Source organism: Poecilia formosa, unplaced genomic scaffold (assembly GCF_000485575.1).
Source record: "Poecilia formosa unplaced genomic scaffold, Poecilia_formosa-5.1.2 Scaffold41, whole genome shotgun sequence".
In the NCBI taxonomy this organism is placed as follows: Eukaryota; Metazoa; Chordata; class Actinopteri; order Cyprinodontiformes; family Poeciliidae; genus Poecilia; species Poecilia formosa.
This window is the reverse complement of record NW_006799980.1, coordinates 960,184-980,952: the sequence shown is the minus strand read 5'-3', so window position 1 is coordinate 980,952 and position 20,769 is coordinate 960,184. Positions and strand designations below refer to the sequence as shown.

Genomic DNA, 20,769 nt, shown 5'->3' with positions numbered 1-20,769 from the left:
TGAATTCTTCTAAAGCAATACTTGAATAAGCGCTGCGCATAGAATGTGTTGTGAAAAACGTTCCTGTCTGCACATCGATTTAGTCACTTTTATAAATATATAGATGTGGCTAGAAAGACATTTTTTGTCAGAAGAAAAAGAAAAAAAAAAACATCACACCGTTTTTCACACCAACCATCGTGTTATTTATGTGCACTGGACGCCGCCTCATTAAAATGTAAACCAAAAGTTAATGAAATATTTCTTTTCGTTGCTTGATTAAAACTTTTCGGCGTCGTCATTCTTCTCCAGACTAAATGTTTTATTTTGTTCTGACCTGTATCACCACCTCCTGCGAGATGTCCACTGTGACTCCATTGTGCTCCAATCCTGCCGCCGGGGGGCGTAAGAGGCTGGGACCAAAAACTGTAGCCAGGTTCATCAGAGTCATTTTGTTAACATCTTGTCTCTTAGCAACTCTGAAAAAAAAGTAAACCAAATATAAAATGACTTCTTTATTTGCAGGTTCTTGTTGCAGTCTGACCTCAGTGTGAGGATCCTGTTACCATGTGATTTTATAACATAACGGCTAGGACAACAAACATTCGGTGGATTTAGAATATGATTTAAATTGCAGTTTTGCGTTTTTGCGACGAGCAGCAGGTTCGCCGACCTTTGCAGATGATGCATGAGGTAGAGGAAAGTGTTGCGGCTGACGTCAGGACTGGACTGCAGCAGAGACAGCATGGAGACGAGCCGCGAGTTCATGTCCTGGATGTCTGCAGCGCAGAGTTACAAGATGATGCTACAGTAATGGCTGATTCATGCAGAGATATATCAACAGGAATCACAATCACAAATAACATTTTATTGTTTTTTTTTTTTTTAAGTTTTAGATCAACACAAAGCTGTGCAAAGTTCAGAGATGGAAACAAAATTACTCATTTTTATAGGTTTTTAAAAATTAAATCCAAAAAGTCAGACCCCTGCTCTCTGTAGCCCCGAAATAAAAACAAATCAAGCTTTTGCCTTCATCTTCTTTTTTTTTCTTTGCCTCTTCTCAAAGCAGGAACGACTTGGGAACATATTGTAATAAAGGAGAAATGTATTTTTCTGCATAAGATCCAGACATAGAAACAGGAAAAATACTTTCCTAAACGTTAGTATATTTGAAGTTGGAGCAATACTGCTCATCAACTAAAAAGTTTTAAACAACTGGAGCTGTGACAAACAAGCCTGGAGGAGGAGTGACATTTTCCAGGCTAGTCTGCAACTCACAGATTAGCTTGAAACAGCATAGGTACCTCATTCTCAATAAAAGCCATTTATTTTAAGGCTTTTCTGCACATCCTCTCCAGGGGTGATGTATAAAAACAAAAGGAACTGGGAGTTGACTATAATTTTTTTAAAAACAAACTACAAATTCATAACTTTAAAATCCTCCAGGTCCGTTTCTGAAACTTGGTGTGTTTAGGATGTGTTGGTCTTACCCAGAGTTTTTGCCAGACTCTGGAACAGATCCGAGGGCACGAGAGGCTCCGGCAGCTCTCTGAAGTAAAGTTTGAGGACGCCAGACACCGTGTTCACTTCAGCACTTCTCAGTCTGGTCACCGCTTCCCTTAGATCTGAGCAGATAGACAACGGTAATGATTATTATCGTCACCATTACCCTATTGACATTGAGTGTGCACTTCTTTCATTCTCGGAGCACGAAAACGCACGTAGCGAACGCGGTGAGTGTTTGCAGGCAAGTTTATGACCCCGATGTTCTCGCAGTGATGATGTGAAACTTGTGCTCGGGTCAATTTGAAGTCTACCCGCGTGAAGCGTGTTGCGTTTTCGCCTGCTGCGTTTTCTTACTGGTGTTGAACACGGCCTTGAGCGAGCAGATGTCCGTGGCGGTGCCTGAAATCCTGTAGATTCCCACCTCGTCCATGCCTCTCCGCTCCACCTCCTCCACGCAGCATCTCACCACATGAGGAACCAGCACTCCTTCCTGTCTGAGGACAGAAATATAAAAGTTAGAGGGGAGGGGGGGGGATTATAGCGTCTATAAGCAAGTCCCAGCTGACTCAGGGGTTGTTTCAGTTCTTTGCTCATCTGTTCTTGCTCGGGCCACACTTCTGCTTCGCCCACTTCACCACAGAGACCAACCACTTCTGTTCTGTCACACCAACGAGCGCACAATGGAAACGGAACCGTGCGAGGAACTGCCGCTTTCGGCTTTCAGGGAGCTCTTCTGTCACCGCCGAGACATCAGAGACAGGCACTTACTGGGCCACCTTTTCGATGGGGACACAGAAGACGGGTGGCTGTTGAATCGGCGCGCCTGGTGCTTCCAGTGGGTGCGGACAGTACTTCAGGGAGAGAGTCACCTCCAGCTGGCCCACCTGGAGGGTCTGCCTCCTCCACCGACAACTCAGGCTTGTAGAGTCCAACTTGGAAAGAAGAGATACAAAAAAAATAAGATTTAACTTAAGAATTGTCTTATTCTAAAGAACCTGCTCTGGCACACTGAAACAATATATATATTGTTTTCTACACCTCTTCAAACTTTTAGCTGAGGCGTACTCTCATGCAAATAAAAAGCATCCAACTTTTAATTTGAATGCATTTATTTAGTGAGGAAAATGAATCCTACGTTAAAACAAATATTCTTTACTTTTTGTTTTGTTTTGCACAATCAGTAAAGCTCCTCATAAAATGGAGCTGAAATATTTTTTGCATTTACTTTTTATAAAGTTAAACAGCCTGTTAATTAAATGAGTAACCCTTCGCTTTCTATTTCGCTATGATGTAAATGTGACGTGGCACCTGTCCATTTCTTTTGCCCATGTTTCAAAATGAGAAACATGAGAAAACATGCTATTCAAGTTGGGCGAATGAATATCAAGAAAAGGCTACAACAGGAAAAAAAAAGCCTGCGATTTGGCTAAAATTGTCCATATATAAAGTTTAAGCAACTACTAAATGGCTTAAAATAACTACAAGTGTGACCAACAAGGCTGGAGAAAGATCTACGTTTATGAGGAGGATGTTCAGTGTTTAAGAACTCTAGTTCCTTGTTAGATTTCAGACAGAGGAGTCAATATAAAATAAAAATAATCAAGATTTGTCCAAGAGTTTCACAGAAAACTTCAGAAAGACCTGACCATAACAAATTGTCTCTCAGCTGTAACAGCCTCTATCCGCACTCACTGCACAAGACTCCACTCCTGAAGGAAAAGTTTGATAAAGTTGGCTGCAAAAGATTTGGACAAACCAGTGGAGTACTGGGAGAAGATAGTCTGGTCAGATAAAAGCAAAGCATCATGGTCATGAGATGACTGAAGGAAGAATTAACGAAGGGTCAAATCTACTCAAAGTGCAGAGAAAGGACGCCCCTATCCTACGGGATTTATGGGAAATTTATGGAAGAATGGGTCAAAATCACATCTAAGCAACTTTATAAATAGTTTCTCTATACTGGAGGTGATTTTAAGTGAACATAAAATCGTTTATCAGGTACACAGTACATTTCTGTAAGTACGTTAAATGCCAATTCACTGTCATTTTACATATAAATTCATTTGTGGTCAACTTTGCTTAGATGTTTTTTTTTGAATGTGTGAATTATTTTGGTTATTGCCGACATCATGGTGATTTTTTTTTTATATCAGCGGCAACTCCTTTGAAATATAACTCTATCAATGTGGCATAAAACTTAGAAAACTAAAAAGAATAAATCATTTGCAGCCATTTAACATTTACTGTGGGTGCAAACATGCCTGATAATAGTATGCATCACATTCACACATCACATTCACACTGTATAACAGAATATGCAAACAGTAAAAACACACAAACACTGCTTTCGAAAGTCGAGGTTAGGTGTTTCCTTTAGCAGAATAAAAGTTTAACAGCTTCTCTTATGTGTATTATAAACTACCTGTAGTTGTGCAAATGACTCATTTGCATGTATGAAAGCAAGAAAAAAGAGGAATGGCTTCATGAAGAGGTGAGGCTTCCTCACTTTCTGACACCTCTTCATGTCACAACTTGTAAACACTTCTAGCTGCTAGCGCCGTTTGGTTCTTATTGAACCGAGCTTTCTGCTTTCACCACGTAACAGACTGCTTGTTCTGCAACATTAAGGTGTTATTGAGTGAAATAAAAAAAAAAAGATTTTATTGATACATTTCATTACATAGCAAGGTTTAAACTTCAGGATAAGTTCTTAGGAATTAGAAGGTTAAATTACAAGGAGCTCTTCCAAGCCTACAAGACGAATTCAATCCTAAATTAAACAATCTTGTTGAGTATTCAATTATTTAAGCCTTAGTTGTTAAAAGAGCCAATAAAGTGCAGGTTTTTTATGTTAAAAGACATTTTTTGGGATTGAAACTACTTATTTGAAAAGTTACAAAGCCTTGCAAAACTATCCATGCCCTTTGACCGTTTCCACGTGTCGTCATATTAGAACCACAAACTATTTCATATTCGATCAACAAACTAGTTCAAAGCCATGAAGTGGAAGAATCTTTTTTTTTTTCACAGATAGAAATCTGACAGGTGTGACCCGCCACCATGAGGTTGGTGCATTCTGGGTGAGGTGCACCACCCACAAAGCTTTCTGCATGCAGGTTAAAAAGTTTAAAGTTGCTTTTGTCAAACCAGAGCACCTTTCACACGTTTACTGCTTTACCTTAGGATGCCATAAAGTTCTGCAGAAACCTGCTAACGATCAATTTATTGCACGAGCTGGAGCAGAGACGCGTCTGATCTATGGAAGACAGTTGGCCAAGAGGACCAGGGGGACGGACAACTATCCTGCATGTCCCCCCCAACATCAAGCTGCATTTGCCAGGAGAGACTACATCAAACTTCTCCAGGACTTCCTCCTTGGCCACATGAACTGCACACATTTGAACTCTATTTACTAATTGATCTTGTTGAATGGACTGGACTTTATTGCGAGTTTTCAGGGAAAAAATTTGACTAAGGATAAATGCATGTCACCCGGGGCGCCTGCAGAAAATTAACAGAGGATACGCACAATGTTATCACTGCTCTTGACCCACATGAGCACAACCACATCTCTAGCGCTCATGTGTATGTGTCCCACAAACCCAGCAAAAACTTAAACCACACAAACATAAGCCACATGAGCATAGCCAACAAAAATAGCAGATCTAATTTCTTTTATAAATTATACTAAATAATAAAGACAAGAAAGCAAAGCCTTAATTTCTACTCTATTGGCAATGTTTAGTCTAGATTTAACTGTTTAACCCTCCTGCAGTTTCAGCACAAAGTTCAGCAGATGTCACGGTCGGCCAACCAGGTAACCCGTCAGCTCCTCAGTTCACGAGAAAAAAAAAAAAGAAAGAAAAAAAAGCTATTAAACCGGCGAACCCCGCCAGAACCATGTGCACAGTAAAAAGCTCAGGCGGGGTTCACTCGACCCCTCTGAGAACTGCTGAAGGGTTCAAACTCCACTTACTCGTACTTAGCTCGCTTCACTGCATGTTCTCATTTAGCTTACAGGAAAAAGCGCTAAGCCGCCAAATAAACAGAAGTAAACCAATAACTTTTAGGCTTTGACTCACACAGATGTGCACTTCATACAAGATGTTTTGACACAAAGGACCTTATTTCCTTTATAGTAAAGTGAGATAGATAATAAAATACCAATAACTACTTTTTTTTTTCTTACAGTGCGTACAGCTGCAGGCGCTACTGCATGTCACAATTTTTAAATCTGCTATTAAACATTCTGAAGACTATGCATAGTTCCACTTCACAGTTTTGCACCTCAAACCCTGACGCCCTGGAGCGATTCTGTGGGTTTGTTCTTTTGTACCTGCACAGTAGTTTTTCCCAGAACCGCCTCCTCCCCATCTGACTGGCTCACGCAGAGCACCATCATCTTCTGTGCACCGTCCACCAGGAAGGACAGCTCCTGCTCGAGACCAAACAGAGGCTGTTAGCGCTGGCACCAATTAGCGACTCGCTTCCTCGCTATGTCAGTCTTCAGCTCTGACCGTCTGCTGTATTTACTGTACTCGTAAAGTTTAAAGCTCTGCTGGTTCTCAGGTCCAGGCCTGCATACACACCTGGTCCCAGAGAGGGTTGAGGCTGCGGACGGACGAATGCGTCTGGGCTCGTTTATCGTAAAACTCATAGCCATCCACCTCCACGCACACATAAACACCTGGAACAGAAGCAGAGCAGTCTTCATCGCTCACAGTCCGAACTACTGACTCGGTTATAAATTTATCCTAAAATCTCTCTATACATCCTGGGTGTTCAAAGTGAAGATGGGGGGCCTTTTGCAGCACTTGGAATGGTACAAACACGGCCCGACAGAACAAGCAATTGAGGCAGATGGAAACCTACAATTTTAATCGTATAATGGAAAAAAATGCCACAACGACTTTGTCTTTTAGTGGACGTGTTTTTGCTTTCATTTTAATTATATAAAACGTTGAAGTTTAAATGTCAATCAACTTTCAGACTAAAACAGACTTGATGGCCCCCAATCATGAATATTGACAAAAAAATAAATAACAGAGGACAGTTCATTCAAAAACACTTTGAAAATTAGACGTCTTTTAAAAAAACAAAAATGATACCCTTTTTATTTTTCTGATCTGCAACGATTCACAGATTATTTATCGCAAGAAATTAGAGAACATTTCTTACAATATTACATGTTTTGTTAATTGGTGAGCAAATTAAAAAGAAAACTGTTAAATTATTTTGGGTTTTTATCTGGAAATTTCTCCTTTTTTTTTTTTTTCCTTTCTGTAGGTACTTTTGACCAATTAGGCAAAATGTTTGGACACCGCCCAAACATACACCCACTATTGCCATGTTATATGGACTTCAGGTCTATGATTATTTGATCAGGCAATTCGCGTTCAGAGGGAAATAGTTGCACATTAAATAACTTCAGTGAATTTCAATATGACAAACTGGGTGCAAAGGTTTGATTTTATTGTGTAGTACAGGGTCAGAATGAGAAAACTAATTGTTCGCACAGCACAACTGATCCCAAACACAGACTAATCATTGGCTTTCAGAGCCTCAAACCACCAAATTTCTTTGCACTGTGCTTAAAAGTTCAGTTTAAAAGTTTGAAACCAGCGAAATCAGATTTGGTTGGGTTTTACCAATTCGAAAGAGAAGAGTAATAAAATATGCAGCTTTAACCACGCTAGAGTGATCTTAATGGAAACAACATGGTCTCTTTGCTTATATGTCCGTAAAGTGAGCATATCAAACACAAGTGGGGGTGTTGGCATATACTTGAGCCAATTTGCATACATTACTACTAATAAAATCCACACTAAATTGACATTTGTGTGAGCGGTGCCCGTTTTTGAAATTGGTTCTTGTGTAAATGATTTGACCTCAGAAAGAGAGCAGATCGACCGGTGAGAGGTGCAAACCTGAATACATTCATTCCTCATACAGCCATTTAAATGCCAAGATACATACAAGCTGGTTCCTGCAGGCCAGAAGCCGAATGGATCGCCACACTGACAGTCCCACACAGCAACTTCCCATCTTCTGCTGGCGAGATACAGAGACAACGGATTGAACCAGTCATTGAACGCAACACCCGTCCGGGACAGGCTTCTGAAACGTCGCCGTGCAGGACGAGGAGGTGACAGCAGTGAGGATATCTGGGTTTAGACACAGGATGCGATTCTGTGGCGGAGGGAAAAATAGGCTTGTGGCGAGAGAAGGTGTTTGTACCGGCGACAGAGCTGTGTAGATGTGGCTGCTGCGTCATTCTCAGTTTCACGCAGGCGCTGGTGAGCGTGAGCAGGTCTGGAGGGATGGTTTCGATGTCTGACAAACGACACAAAAGGTCCAGTCAGCTCACAGAACTGACTATAATAGAAAGACGGTTAAACTCTAGAGATGTATCAGAAAAAGAAAAGAAAGTTTCATAATCTGCTCATTTTAAGCTTTTCCTCTGTGATTTAACTGGGACTTCATTATCTGTGCCTTAAAATGACACTTTCAGTTGAAGTGGGAACAAAATAAGAATTCCCAAAGGAGCTACTTGTAGTAGAAATGTAATTAAGGTAAAGTAAAAAGAAAAAGCATAATTTATTTCTTACTGTGTGTATGTTTTTGACACAAACACAGTTGGATAATTTGGTTTCTCGCGTGTATTTTAGGCTTTTTATTTTAACAGGTGTTAAATTAAGTTTATCACTGGCACAAGATAAGAACATTTGAAAGCATTACGTCTGACAGGTTGCTGTAACACCTAATATGGTTGTGAGACTTTAACCCCGATTCCCTGAGATCACACTGACTGCACACAACGACAAATAAGGTACTGACTCTCCGTGGTCGCTCCACATAACCTCATTTCTAATGAATAAACAAATTATGGTTTTTATAGGAAAGCGGCCGAAGCCACAGCATGGCACAGAAAAGCTTGGAAACACAGAACCTAATTGTTGAAACGTAATCCTAGGAAACCAAAACTCTGCACTGCTGAATAGCAATGTGGAAGGTTTTTTATTACCTTTTAATTATATTGGTTACACTTTAAAACACAATCTGCCTTAAAATCTGACGCTGCACGACAAGAGAATGTTTGCATGTGGTGCCTTACGACAGCCTTTAAACGTTTTCACATTGTGTTCTGTCAAAAACCACAAACTTCAATAGACTTCATTTGGAAAGGGAAACATAGTTTTCTTTTTTTTTTTACAAGTAAAATTTTAAAAGTGGGACATGCTCCACCCTTCATGGAGTATGTCTTTGGTTTTGAAGAAGTGACATACATTTTCTCCCATTTCACCCAAAAAATAAAGCTCAGGCTGAGTTAAAGATGTAGAAACTTTACGTTTCTGTTCTGGTTAAGGACATGGGAGTCGGTCGATTTCACTCTGAACTTTTATCATCAAGCAAGTGTCCTTTGACGTAAACCGAGATAAACACAGTGCTTTAGCTCCATAGTTACTTCCTGCCCTAGATACCTCACTGATACGTAGCATGACCTATAGTTTGACAAAGCTATGTAAGTGGAGGGTGTGATAAATAGAAACTTCACTGAAGTACTTCTTTATCAATATTCATAATCTGGGCTCTGATCAGAACAGTATGCACTGAGGGAGCCGTCTTCTCTCTGTGTGGTCAGAGGAAGGACAGCAGGTCAGCGATCCGTCCAGCCTGACCCAGATGGTTTTATTTATCTAAATTATGTTTCATTTACACGTTACTGTCCTCTTTAAATTGGCACTGAGTGATCATTTTTCTACCTTAAGAGCATCTCTGAATATACATATATATGTGTCATATACACACACACACACATATATATATATGATATGACACATGATCAATATCAACAAAATACGTCTGATTAAATGGAATGTTCAATAACTTCACTGAACTCTGATCCAGAACCGCACAGCATTCTGGGGGATGTAGGCAGAGGAAGGGCTTTAACGCTCACCAACCAGCTAAGCAAGGCTGGTGGCACCAACTAACTCACTCTCTCTTTGGTTACCTAGCAACAACTCACTCTCCCTCTGGTTACCTAGCAACCATCTGTTGAGCAAGTTTCACATTTTACCTCTGCGCCTCATGTTTTATTAAAAACGAAAAACAACGACGTGAATTGAAAGGAGACAACGACTTGAGAGGAAATTGTGAATAAAACACAAAATGTAAAGTCACCAGTTTGGCAGCATTTCAGATATTTAAAACAACAACGACAAAAAAACTAATTAATAATTATCTATTTTGACTAATATCAAACTCTTATATCGTGATGCGTTTTTCAGCCATGAAACATGAATCTGCTCTGATCTAAACGTCGCAGGAAGCCGAGCATCCTCTCCAGTCTCAAGTCTTTTGCAAGATTTCTTCTGGGTTTTTTTTTTCCTGTCTATTTTGACAATTTCTCACAATTTTCCTTCCTCATCACAGGTGTGCACAACTTTTAAACACTAAATAGCGACACTGAAGTTCGCGGTTGAAACGTGGAAAACGTGCCAACAGCTTACAGAGGACGATCATACAGGCTCGGGATTCTCTAGATTTTTCCTGTATCCACTCAAATGTCAGCGACTGTAATCGTGTTGAATGTAAGCTGGATGTGAACTCACTTCCTGTGGTGAGTTTATGGATGGCATCTCTCCACTCTTCCAGTTCATACAGAGAGGAGAAGAACAAAGTGTGACTCTGTGGTGACAGAAACACAGATCCTTTCATAGATCTTGTTCGTTATGATTTAGGACTGTAAATGTAGCAAAAACATAACCAAATGTGTGTGTGTGTGAGTTTGTGTGTGTGTTTTGTACCTTGTCACTGGGGCTGTGCAGGTCCAGTCTGTAAACTGGGGAGTGTGTGAGAAGCAGCAGCTCCATTTGTTCCAGTTTCTTCCTGTTGCGAGCCGTCCAAGTCAAGCCTCTGGTGCCCTTCTTCATACGGAGAAATGTTGATGTTGAACTACTCGCTTTGGTGAAAACGGACCTTTTTTAAAATAAAAGTAATAATAAAAAAGGGTTTTCACGACACGCACCGGATTTTGCTGCAGCTGCTGCCGCAGGAGGAACATCTTGGTCCTCAACGTGAGCAGGCGAACGGTGGTATCGGGAGGCTGCTCGTGATCTGCCACCCAGCGGGTTCTGAGCCCGGCCAGCGGCAGGTACCAGCTGAACCTGTACTGGTCCTGCTTCCTGGAACCAACACAAGCACTGGATTTCAGGGGCTTCACAGTCGTCACGTCGCTGTGGCGACCGCAGCCGCTTAAAATTTGGGATGAAGAGACCCGGGCGGCGCGCGTCGACCGCGTTTCCCACAAAGCGGCTACGCGTTCAGGTGCGGCGCTCACCCTCTGCCTGCGTGTTTGAATCTGGTGCACAGCAGGAGGTCGGTGTACAGGAAGAAGTGGCGCAGGCTGCGGACGCCTTCGCTCGCATCCACCACGAAGCCGTCGCGCATCAGCTGTCGCCTCTGGCGGGGAAAAGAGAACGGGCTCAACTCTGAGGAGGGTTTTCGCTCTGACAAGTCTCGCCTGTCTGCGGCGACCGTGTCCGATCCGCTCCGAGCTCAGCTCTGCGGGAGCTAAGATCCTGCGGGTCTCACCATGCCGTGAGTGAGCGTCACCTCCCGTTTGCTCTGCGAACTCTCGTTGACACCAGACAGGAAGCTTTGAGACAGTCTGAGAGCTTCTTGTAAGGCTGCGTAATCTTTGTGCTCCACCGGCGTCGTCTTCAGGAGATCCTGCCAAACCGCAGACAGACGTTCTTCAGTCAGAATCAAAGCCGAGCTGAGCAGAGTTTTTGTTTCACATCGAAACCGGGGGGTCCCTACATCTGGTTAGGTTCGCAGTTTGATCATTCTCTAAAAAAGTAACTATTTGCAAAATGTATTTTTTTATTTCTGTCCTCTAATTCCTTCCTTTCTTCCTCTATTGTGTCCTACATTGGTTCCCAATTTATCTTTCCTTTTTTTATGTCCTTCCTAACTTGTGTCTTCCATCTTTTCCCATTTTCTTCCTTCCTTCTTTTTCCCAGAATTTGCCGTATAATTTAGATTCTAAAACCAACACAAAGCAAATGAAACGTGCAGAAACACTGACGGAGGGCTCATGTACCACTCCGAGGTTTTCTCACCCGCAGCACTAGTGTGGTCTTAGTTACTCGATCCAAAGGCTTGTAGAGCAGAGCTGCAAAAAGAGAGAGAGAAAACATCAACTAGACACAGCCAGGCTTGGATGTGTCCAATAAGAATAAATATCTACTCCTCTTACCTTCTAGAGTGCATGCCGTCCGAGCTTTGTCGGCACCGTTAATGTACAAGGTCTGGAAGAGGCAACAGGTAAAGCGACACACACACACAAACACACACTTAAAAGTTCACCTCAGGACCTTCTGTACCTCAGCAAGAGTCCGAAAGAGAGGATTCGCTTGTGTGCACTTCCTGACCACTTCCACCGCTTTCTCGTAGTTTTCGATGAATCCTCCATACAGCCCGAGATGGTTTACCTGGGAGAGAAAAACAAAACAAACCAAAAAAACACGAGGTGGTTGGAAGTGGTCCGTGAACTTCCTCTGGTGCGAAATGAACCCTGGTTTGCTGTTGTTTTGTCTGTTGTTGATCCAGCATTTGTTGGGCTTTGCAAACGTGTTCTTACTTTCACAATTTTGCCCCATCAAAGCACGAACTTCAGCTGGTTTTATTGGGATTTCATGCAACTGATGCAAATGAGGGAACAGTTTTAAACACTAAACACGCCATCTTCATGATGACACATATTGGCAGCATCAGGCTAAATGTACAAAACCCCTAGAAGAAAACCTGTTGGAACCTAAAAAAAAAAAAAAAAAAGACTTCCAGCACTAAACATGAAGCCAGAGCTTCACTGGTGCAATTTAGATCAAAAGGGTAGTCATGTGTTTGAACGGCCTAGTCAAAGTGCAGCCATAATAGATACAACTGAAAATCTGTGATGAGACTGGAAGCGTAGCTGCACCCAGGGCAGAAGCAAACGTACCAGTTTCAGAAACAGGTCTCCCATCTCCAGCTCAGAGTTGCTGCACGACGTCACCGTTTCCTGACCGGAGTCGACGTCCGGCGGCGTGTGAGAGCCGAGTCGGGCCTTCAGGCCCGAGTAAAAGCTCTGATGAATGTCTTTGAGCTCCGGGATCTGGTAGAAAACCGTCTGCACCTGCTGACTGGAGAGCACCGGCTGGGACGTCCCGGCCGAGGCCCGCAGAGCCTTCATGGGCTGCGGAGAAAAAATTTAAATAAAAAACTTTTAAAAAAAAAATAAAAATTGAGTTCAATAAAGCTAAGGGCCAACTGGTAAAAATAACACACTAAAATAAAAAAAAGGAGAAAATGGGTCTGAAGGTGTGAACAACACGCAGACAAGCGAGCGCTGAGAGCACACACACACGCACACACATCTGCAGAGTTCAGTTCTTACATGGCAGTATAATGCGACGTGTTTTCACGGTGATAACAAAGTCACATGACTAATGCATGCAAACTGCTGAGCAAAACCACAAGCATTCACCTTCTCACTAGACGTTTTATTTAACTTTATTTCACACACAGAAAACGTTTTCTCTCTTTCTTCAGCGCGTTACGCCCGATGAGAATGGGGAAACGGCAGTGGCCGCTGTAAATAGCAGAGAAAAAAGAGAGAGAGAGAGAGAGACAGAGAGAGAAGAAATTGGCCTTGAATGCGTCGTGCTCTCATTGTTGCACCATCATTTCCTGTCTGAAAGGGGAAATACGCTGCTGGTGTCCAGCTCTGTGTTCATACTGTGGGAGTTCCTTATCAGAGGTCTGAATGACGCACAGCTGAAGATGGGATTGGGCTTGTGGGGATGTTGAACTTCTCGGGATGTTGGCTTTGCTCTGAACGCGTTAGATCAAATCGAACGTTTTGGCCTGAATGCAAAACAGCAGGTCTGACAGGAAGCTGCTGCTGCTGCTGCTGCTGCTGATGCATGTGCTGCTTACGTTGTTCTAGGCTGTGGCAGAGAGAAAGTTTTGTTTATTCGTGAGATGAAACTCTTTTTAATTTACGAGTCCGTCTGTGTTCTCACGCTCACTTGTGCGTAAAAGATTTGCATGGGAGAGAAACGGCATCAGGTGATCGTCTGGGTGTCTAAACTCGGCTTTGGAGAAATCTAGCATAGACACGCCCAGAAAAAATTACACCCTGCAAACACCGTCAAGCAGTTTTTATTGCTACTTTAGCTGGTGCAACTCATCCTGAATGGTTTTCAGGTTGAACAACCTGTCCGAAAGTCATGGTGGGCTGCAAAAGTACTGACACCGTTTCTAGAGCAAGAGTGAACCGACTGCGGTTATTGGCCGATCACCGATGTTCAAAAAAAGATTTTTACAAATACTGATTTATGTTTTTCCACAAATGACACCTTTTTCATATCTGACCAGAACTGTTATAACGTCGCATTATGCCACAGACAGACAGACAGACAGACAGACAGACAGACAGACAGACAGACAGACAGACAGACAGACCAGACTTTATTGCCCAACTATCAATAAAAATAAAAGACTAAAAAGTACATCAAAAAGGTCCCTAACCATTCAGGATGCAATATTAAGGACTTATTGATCAACTGGTGAGCCCCTTACATAAAGACTTACATTTTTCTTTACAAAAAAGCTTAAACTCGGTCTGATTTGATTGATAGTGTGTAAAAATCAACACGTTTTGATCTAAACCGTTCCAGCTCTGCTTTTCTGCACTTCGCATCAACATTTTCTGTCATTTCTTGTAACAAAAACAGGAATTTTGTTTGTCATCTACATATCTGTGCAGCAGCTAGTAGTGAAATTACTGTTGCATAATTCAGACTAATGGACAGGAATAAACTTATATTGCTTCCTCATACAGAAAAGATCAAGTCACAAACTGAATTTACTTGTCAATCGAGATCTTAAGTGTTTGGTTTTAAATAGGCGTTGAATGTTTCCGCACATCGCCCGTGTTTTATTTTTAGATGAAGTCACATTAGCTGAGAACTGCTTCGGTTTTTTAAGAAAAAGGGGAACCTTATATACAATGGTTGAACAATCCACAAAGAGGGAAGCAGCCACGTTTGGTGTAATAAGTGACATCTGGCCGAGCGTTGCTCACTGAAACAGCCGTTTGGATCCGTTTTCAGACAGAGCGCAGTCCAAACACAAAATGAAAGATTACCTTCAGCTCCACAAATACATGCATGAATTAAATACATGAAGCGGTGGTGGTGGTGGTGGGGGGTGTCGCTGACTCAAACGGTTAATTTTTCACAAGTAGCTGAACAATAAAAAGGAAGTTATGCAGCAACGAGCAAATTTAGGGGGGGGGGTTCAAATAAGTGTGCATTAAGGGTTTCAGTGCAACAAACTTTCATTTGCATGATTTGGTTTAGAGGTTAGGTAAGAATATACTGTGGTTAGACTGAAAACAAAGTGTGTGGGAAAAGAAAGTGATAGAAACAAGAATTCGTTAGCGTTACCGCCAGCAGGGCGTCCAGCTCCCTGAGGTACACCTCCTCGCTCTCCAGGATGCCCCTCAGGACCACCAGCCTCTTCTCCAGCATCTCCTCGCGGCTGCATGACGTCTGGGAGAGATGCATGAAATCAGTCAGTGAAATGGACGCGATGCTGCCGCACAAACTGCGGCGCTACCAGTGAGGCGTGAGATGGATAGCTGAGATCTCTCAGGTGAATCATCTCAAAGCAATTTGGATAAGCAAATCCGTCAACTTATTTATAGATCTGGTCAGACGTTTGCATGCGCACATCAAAGGCATCAAGAGTTAACCTGTCTGTCACTAGAGGACCCAAATTTGGGTCCTGACAACTTGAGACCAACAGGTTAAAATTGATTTGGGATTCAAAATGATTTTTTTAAGGTTTTTGTCCAGGGTGAAATGACGACGCAACTTCAAGGAATTCATGCGATTTCTTTGGGTTTAATATGATATATGTGTAGATGCTCTAACTGTACCACCCCATGCTAATACTTGGTTAAATATTCTTCAGCAATGTGCAGAAAAAACACACAGACTTTTTATAGCCGCCTTCTAGCTTCTGGTAAAAATTTTGCATGCAACTCCTGTCTTTTAACCATTGACAAAGTTCATATCAGTGTTTGGGATCTTTGTTCTGCCTCAGCACTCATCTGTGTCCGATTTCCATCCGTTTGACCCAAACTGCCACCTCCGAGGAGAGAAAGCTGGTTAGGATTTCCACAAACACCCCACATCACAGGTTCTGGTCTGACATAAACTAGAAGATTTTGAAAACCACATGGAAATTACACATCACCAACGAGTGAGAGGGTGGTAGTGCTGCTCCAAAACGACGCCTTCGAGCTCCACTGACACACACACACACACACACAGAGAGAGAGAGAGAGAGAAGCCAAGTATCTACTGGCAAGAAAGTTTGTGGTCGGATGAGACGTAAATTTATCTGTCTAGAGATCAGAACTATGTTGAACACGATGGCGATAGCATAATCTGTTGTTGTCGGTCACTTGCTGATGGCCACAAACACAACGTGGTAGATTTGCAACTCGCTAACAGGCATTTAACCAAATTTTGTTGGGGGAGTATGTAAATATTTGAGCTGGTTTGCATGAAAAAGAAAAAAGAAAAAAACACAGTAACTTCAAACTACTTCACTCCGTCATTGCTTTACAGTTTGCAGTTGTTGGTCATGTAACGCTTTGCATAAAGCATGAGTCACATTAAAAGGCCAAAATGAATCACCTTTGGTGAGTGTATGTAAACATTTGACCATCGCTGCACCTTTTGTCACTGGCTGAGTTCAGCTTCTCGGCTGCTTTAAATAAACTTTAAGTTCTTCTGTTTTGGTTTTCAGCAGCTGCTGTCTGAACTTTGTCGAAAACGATGCCTTCAGGCTCAAACACAGTTTGAGATGTTTATCTGCATCCGTTTGTTTATATTTTCCCTGCAGCTTTCCCGAGGTAGTCGCTTTGCATAAGTGGATGTAGGTGGAGGTCATCAGCCAATCAGTGAAAAACGGACAACTGTGTGGCACCCTTTGGCTGATTAAATTTTACTCTTTATTGGTCATTTTTTAAATATTTATTTTACTTCCCATTATTCATGTTGCTATTAGAGATTCCTTAAAAGCAGAGATGATAGAGCTGTTATCAGTTTTCCTTCTCATGTGAAATCTGTGTGACCTCTTGATACATCTCCTACATAAAAATCAACAAATAACACCATGCTTTTATTGTGAAAGTCTTTCTTGATTATTAAAAATGTATTGTGCTTTTTTGTAACGTCTTTTTGCTATTCATTCTTGATTAAGTGTATTTTTTTTTATTTATTTATTTTTTGCTTCTACTCTGTTGGAAACACAGCACTCTCCACATTTATTTGCACCCTTGACTAAAAATGTTTGGAAATTCTTAAAATAAATAAATATCTGTTACTGCAGCAGCAGTTTCTCTTTAAGAAGATATTTTTAAAGAGGAGGAAAGAAGAACTAACTCTTCTGTGTCACTCTTGTTGGCGCCGAAGCATTTTTTATTTTTATTTTTTATTATTTTTTTGCTTTTTTAAATTCAAAAAGCATCGAAAAACCTAATTATTTTTTTCTTTTTGTCCTGCTATGTAAAAGTGTCTTAACACAGGACTAATTTGCCTTAGCCACTCTGCAATATGGAAAAGACGTGAGAACATTCTATTACGTCAAATTACGTCCTCATTTCTAATAAATCTTAATTTGGTATTTCATGACTCACCCTGGTTCTTGTCACTTATATTAAAGAACTACAGTTTCCAAAACAACCAAAAGAAGAAAAAAAAACATGGAAGAACGAAAGAGGAAGTAGTAATCCAAAGAGGAATTGCAATCAGTGCAGCGGCCTGTTATTTACCGTGGTACAATTTACGTTCAGCCTTCGTTTGCTTTGAATAAGGCAAACTAAAGTTTGTCACAAAACAGGAGCGCACATACGGTGAAAGCGTAATATTTCTCCGGTACGTGTAGAGCACTTGGTGCTGAAGGTTTCAGAAACATCAAGGGTCCTGTGTGTGTTTTCCATTTGGCCCTTGAACGCGTCATCGTATCCCTGCTGGCATTATGGGAAATTAAATCACTGAAAGACTTAACTGCCCGCCAGAGACAACAAGAAACCCAAGGGCGTCCACTGAGTGACGTGATGAGACATTTGGGATGCGGGACAGACTCACCGGGGTGTCCGGGAAGTCGATGCTCTCAGAGCAGAGAGGGGAGAGGAAACAGGAGACCGCCTCCTCATGGAAAACATCCTCCAGGCCCTCTCCTCCTGCTTTTCACAGCGGAATAAACACAAGCAATCAGCAACAACGAGGAAGCCGTCTTTAAATAAAATATAAAATTTAATTTAAATAAAAGCTCCGCGTGAAATGACACCAGAGAGATGTGCTGTCAAAGCAAGATAAAGTGCATCATTTGCATCCTTCCTCCTCTTTCTCCTCCTCCTCCTCACCTGCAGCATGGTGGGACTCCAGGTAGCTCAGCGCCTCTTGGTAGACGTTCATGGCGGAGAGGAGCCCGCTGCTCGCCGCTCAAGCAACACGGGACTGGAGACGCGGTGCGCGATCGCACCCAGACGGGGGAGAGGAAACTTCCTCTTTCAGTTAAGAATGAGCGTAAGAGGAAAACACAGCGGCTTCCTGTCTGTGTGGAAAGTCAGTAAAGGTTGATGAGAACCGAGCACCTGTTGATTGATCCATTCCTCGCTGTTGCTTCCTGTGAAAAACGTTTTTGTTTTGTTTTTTTCTCTCAGCGCCGCTGCTTGCAGAGAGGCTGCGGCTCGAAACGTCACCACACCGACTGGACGCTCAAGTGGCTTTTTGCGTTTTCGGCTCTCTGACAAGCAGCTGTTAAACATTGACATTAATCATACATCAGTATTTGAAAGCAAACGAGGCCAAAGCTGAAATATATTGCAGAGAATAAGATAGCCGCAATGAATTCTGAGTAATTAATTTAGTTTACTTTGTTATGTGTGTTTTATGAACAGCAAAGATAAACAGATCGCAGTTTACTCCCGCATCTGGGTCTGAATGGCCTTTTTGTAATTCAACGGCGCCCCCTGGTGGAGCACAACTGAAGGCACAGATTCAGATCGACACCTGTGCAAACGAGATGAATTACTAGGGAACTGTTTTTTGTTGTTTTTTTTTACTTTTCTGTTGTCATTTGCACCGAGATACAGTCTGAGACAAGTATATATATATACAGGAACTATAAGACATTTTAGAAATAAAACAATAAAACTATATTATTTAATTCAATGTAGATGTTTAATTAAAATAAGAAAAAAAACCCCCACCTGTATTCACATTAACTTTATAGATTGTAAAAATACCTTTACAGCTCAAAATACTGCAAAACAAAAACACCCAACACTAGACTGTCGCAATCAGTTAAAAACAAACTGTGAACCATCTGTGCCACATAAAAATATGTTTAATTTGTAGAAGTTCATACTTTCATACGATTGGTAAAATTCAAAAAGTGGAAAAAGCAAAACAAAACTCAGCAGTTTGGTTGGTTCAGATTTACCAGTGTTTACTAATCCAATATGATGATTTCAAACTCCCATCTCCGTGAGAAGTGAGGTAGCTTTACAGTTATTCAGAGGAGGAACTTCATGCTGATAACATGGATTATCTGACAAGTTTATGACTTTAGTTCAGATTTACATACCTGGCCAGAAACAAATAAAGCTAAATAATTATCAACACGTCTTGATGTTGTAGCCACTTAACAACAGCAACTTCCTCTTTATGATCTATTTACTATTATGTTACATGTTATCTTTCCACTGCAGTTGGATCAGATTCCACTTTCACATGTGATTTGCAAATTTCTTCATTCGGAGGCCAAAGGATGCAGCAGTTCAACTATTTAACAAAAAAACAAAAAAACAAAAAAGTTACCTTGTTCACCAGCAGAGGGGCTCGAAACGGGCTTCACACCAACAAGACGTCAAATCTGTAGTTCCTGTGAACCCAGATGGATGTAGATGCAGGGAGCTAAACAAAGCGGTTGTTGTGCTACTCAACGTTTTTCCTGCTGCGCTGGTCGTTATGTGGTCGCCATGGAAACTACAGGCAGAATGATGGAGACGCTTTGCACAGGAGGATGGTTCTCCTTTCGTCTCCATGTGTTTGCGAGGACAAAAAAAAAAAAAAAGTTCAGAATTTGCATCTTATCTGATGAAACAAAACCAAACTGGAAATAATTCATGGCAAAACACAGCGGCTCCTTAAAAGGACTTATCTTTGTGATTATGTTAAAACATTTCTAAACTCTTTTTTTTTTAAAACATAAAATGTAACATTTATCTCATAAAATTTTACTCTAAAATATATTAAAGCTAGCCCTTTTGCAGTTTTCCTCTTTTTTGACTTTATGGGATTCTTCCAAAACTTGTAAGATTGCAAGATTAGTAAATCTTCTCCTGCAGTATTTCTCAGTGATGTGAGCAACATCCATTTGTTTCTATCCATCCAAACTTGTCTCATCCGTCTCCTTACGGGAATCCAATTCAAGTCAAAACATAATTATGAGATACAAGCTGGGTTCTTTTTTTTTTTTTTCCATCAGAGTGGCGGAAATGGACTTCCATAAAAATAAACAAATACGTTAGATGGAAGGAAAAAAACATTCAAAATGAGCTAGCTAAAGTAAACTGGTTGCATAAGCGTGCACACTTATGCACGTATATTTTTCAACTGAAATAGTTGAAGCAAATTTTGGTTCAATCTCAACACTTTGCTACATTGTAGCAGCATCCAGCGTCTCGGCAGTATCCGCCTGTTCTATCTCGTAAACGTTCATCAGATTGTGGAAACGTTTCCCGTCTGCAGACAGAGTCCCTAGAGGTTTTCTGTCAGTCGCCTCTGGACGTCAGGAGTGGAAATATTTTCTCAAGCTGAAGCCAATCTTTGACCGAATTTGCTGAATGCTCCGTCGAAACATTACACCGAGGAAATAGTTTCTTTCTTAATCTTCAGGTGTCTTGGTTAAAAGTGAAAGATCTGGATACAAATTGACGGGTATTTGGACCAGTTCCTCACCTTAGAAGAAAAAAAACCCCAAAAAAACATGTTTTTCATTTAAAGTAAAGCGCCGCATTTGCCTTTTGTTAATGTTCAGTGTCAGAATGCAATCCAAAGTTCAATTCCTTTAAATCCACACACACACACACACACACACACACACACACACACACACACACACACACACACACACACACACACACACACA

General features: G+C 41.4%; 2 protein-coding genes across 5 annotated transcripts in view; both read right to left on the bottom strand.

Moving 5' to 3' along the window:
• The window catches only part of LOC103137533 (active breakpoint cluster region-related protein), a 20,768-nt gene extending 1,220 nt beyond the window's left edge, over positions 1-19,548 (bottom strand). Inside the window, exons 1-22 of one of the 4 annotated variants that reach the window (XM_016671114.1) lie at positions 19,437-19,548; positions 17,978-18,168; positions 17,700-17,797; positions 14,985-15,089; positions 12,494-12,727; positions 11,877-11,984; positions 11,750-11,801; positions 11,613-11,665; positions 11,083-11,220; positions 10,829-10,950; positions 10,517-10,673; positions 10,296-10,415; positions 10,101-10,176; positions 7,723-7,818; positions 7,462-7,536; positions 6,075-6,172; positions 5,822-5,920; positions 2,254-2,417; positions 1,840-1,979; positions 1,470-1,604; positions 653-758; positions 317-458 (exon numbers count right to left, since the gene is read on the bottom strand). In XM_016671114.1, the coding sequence (XP_016526600.1) occupies positions 317-458; positions 653-758; positions 1,470-1,604; positions 1,840-1,979; positions 2,254-2,417; positions 5,822-5,920; positions 6,075-6,172; positions 7,462-7,536; positions 7,723-7,818; positions 10,101-10,176; positions 10,296-10,415; positions 10,517-10,673; positions 10,829-10,950; positions 11,083-11,220; positions 11,613-11,665; positions 11,750-11,801; positions 11,877-11,984; positions 12,494-12,727; positions 14,985-15,089; positions 17,700-17,797; positions 17,978-18,029 (2,370 nt within the window). In that variant the 5' untranslated portion in view covers positions 18,030-18,168; positions 19,437-19,548. Of the gene's footprint in view, positions 1-316; positions 459-652; positions 759-1,469; positions 1,605-1,839; positions 1,980-2,253; positions 2,418-5,821; positions 5,921-6,074; positions 6,173-7,461; positions 7,537-7,722; positions 7,819-10,100; positions 10,177-10,295; positions 10,416-10,516; positions 10,674-10,828; positions 10,951-11,082; positions 11,221-11,612; positions 11,666-11,749; positions 11,802-11,876; positions 11,985-12,493; positions 12,728-14,984; positions 15,090-17,699; positions 17,798-17,977; positions 18,368-19,436 lie in introns of those variants that run through there. The other 3 variants (XM_007551311.2, XM_007551309.2, XM_007551310.2) reach the window with 3 other exon arrangements.
• A 13-nt stretch (positions 19,549-19,561) lies between these two features.
• LOC103137532 (PLAC8-like protein 1) overlaps positions 19,562-20,769 on the bottom strand; it is an 8,577-nt gene continuing 7,369 nt past the window's right edge. Inside the window, exon 5 of the transcript XR_001662011.1 lies at positions 19,562-19,572. The gene's annotated coding sequence lies outside the window, so the exon portion shown is untranslated. The remainder of the gene's footprint in view (positions 19,573-20,769) is intronic.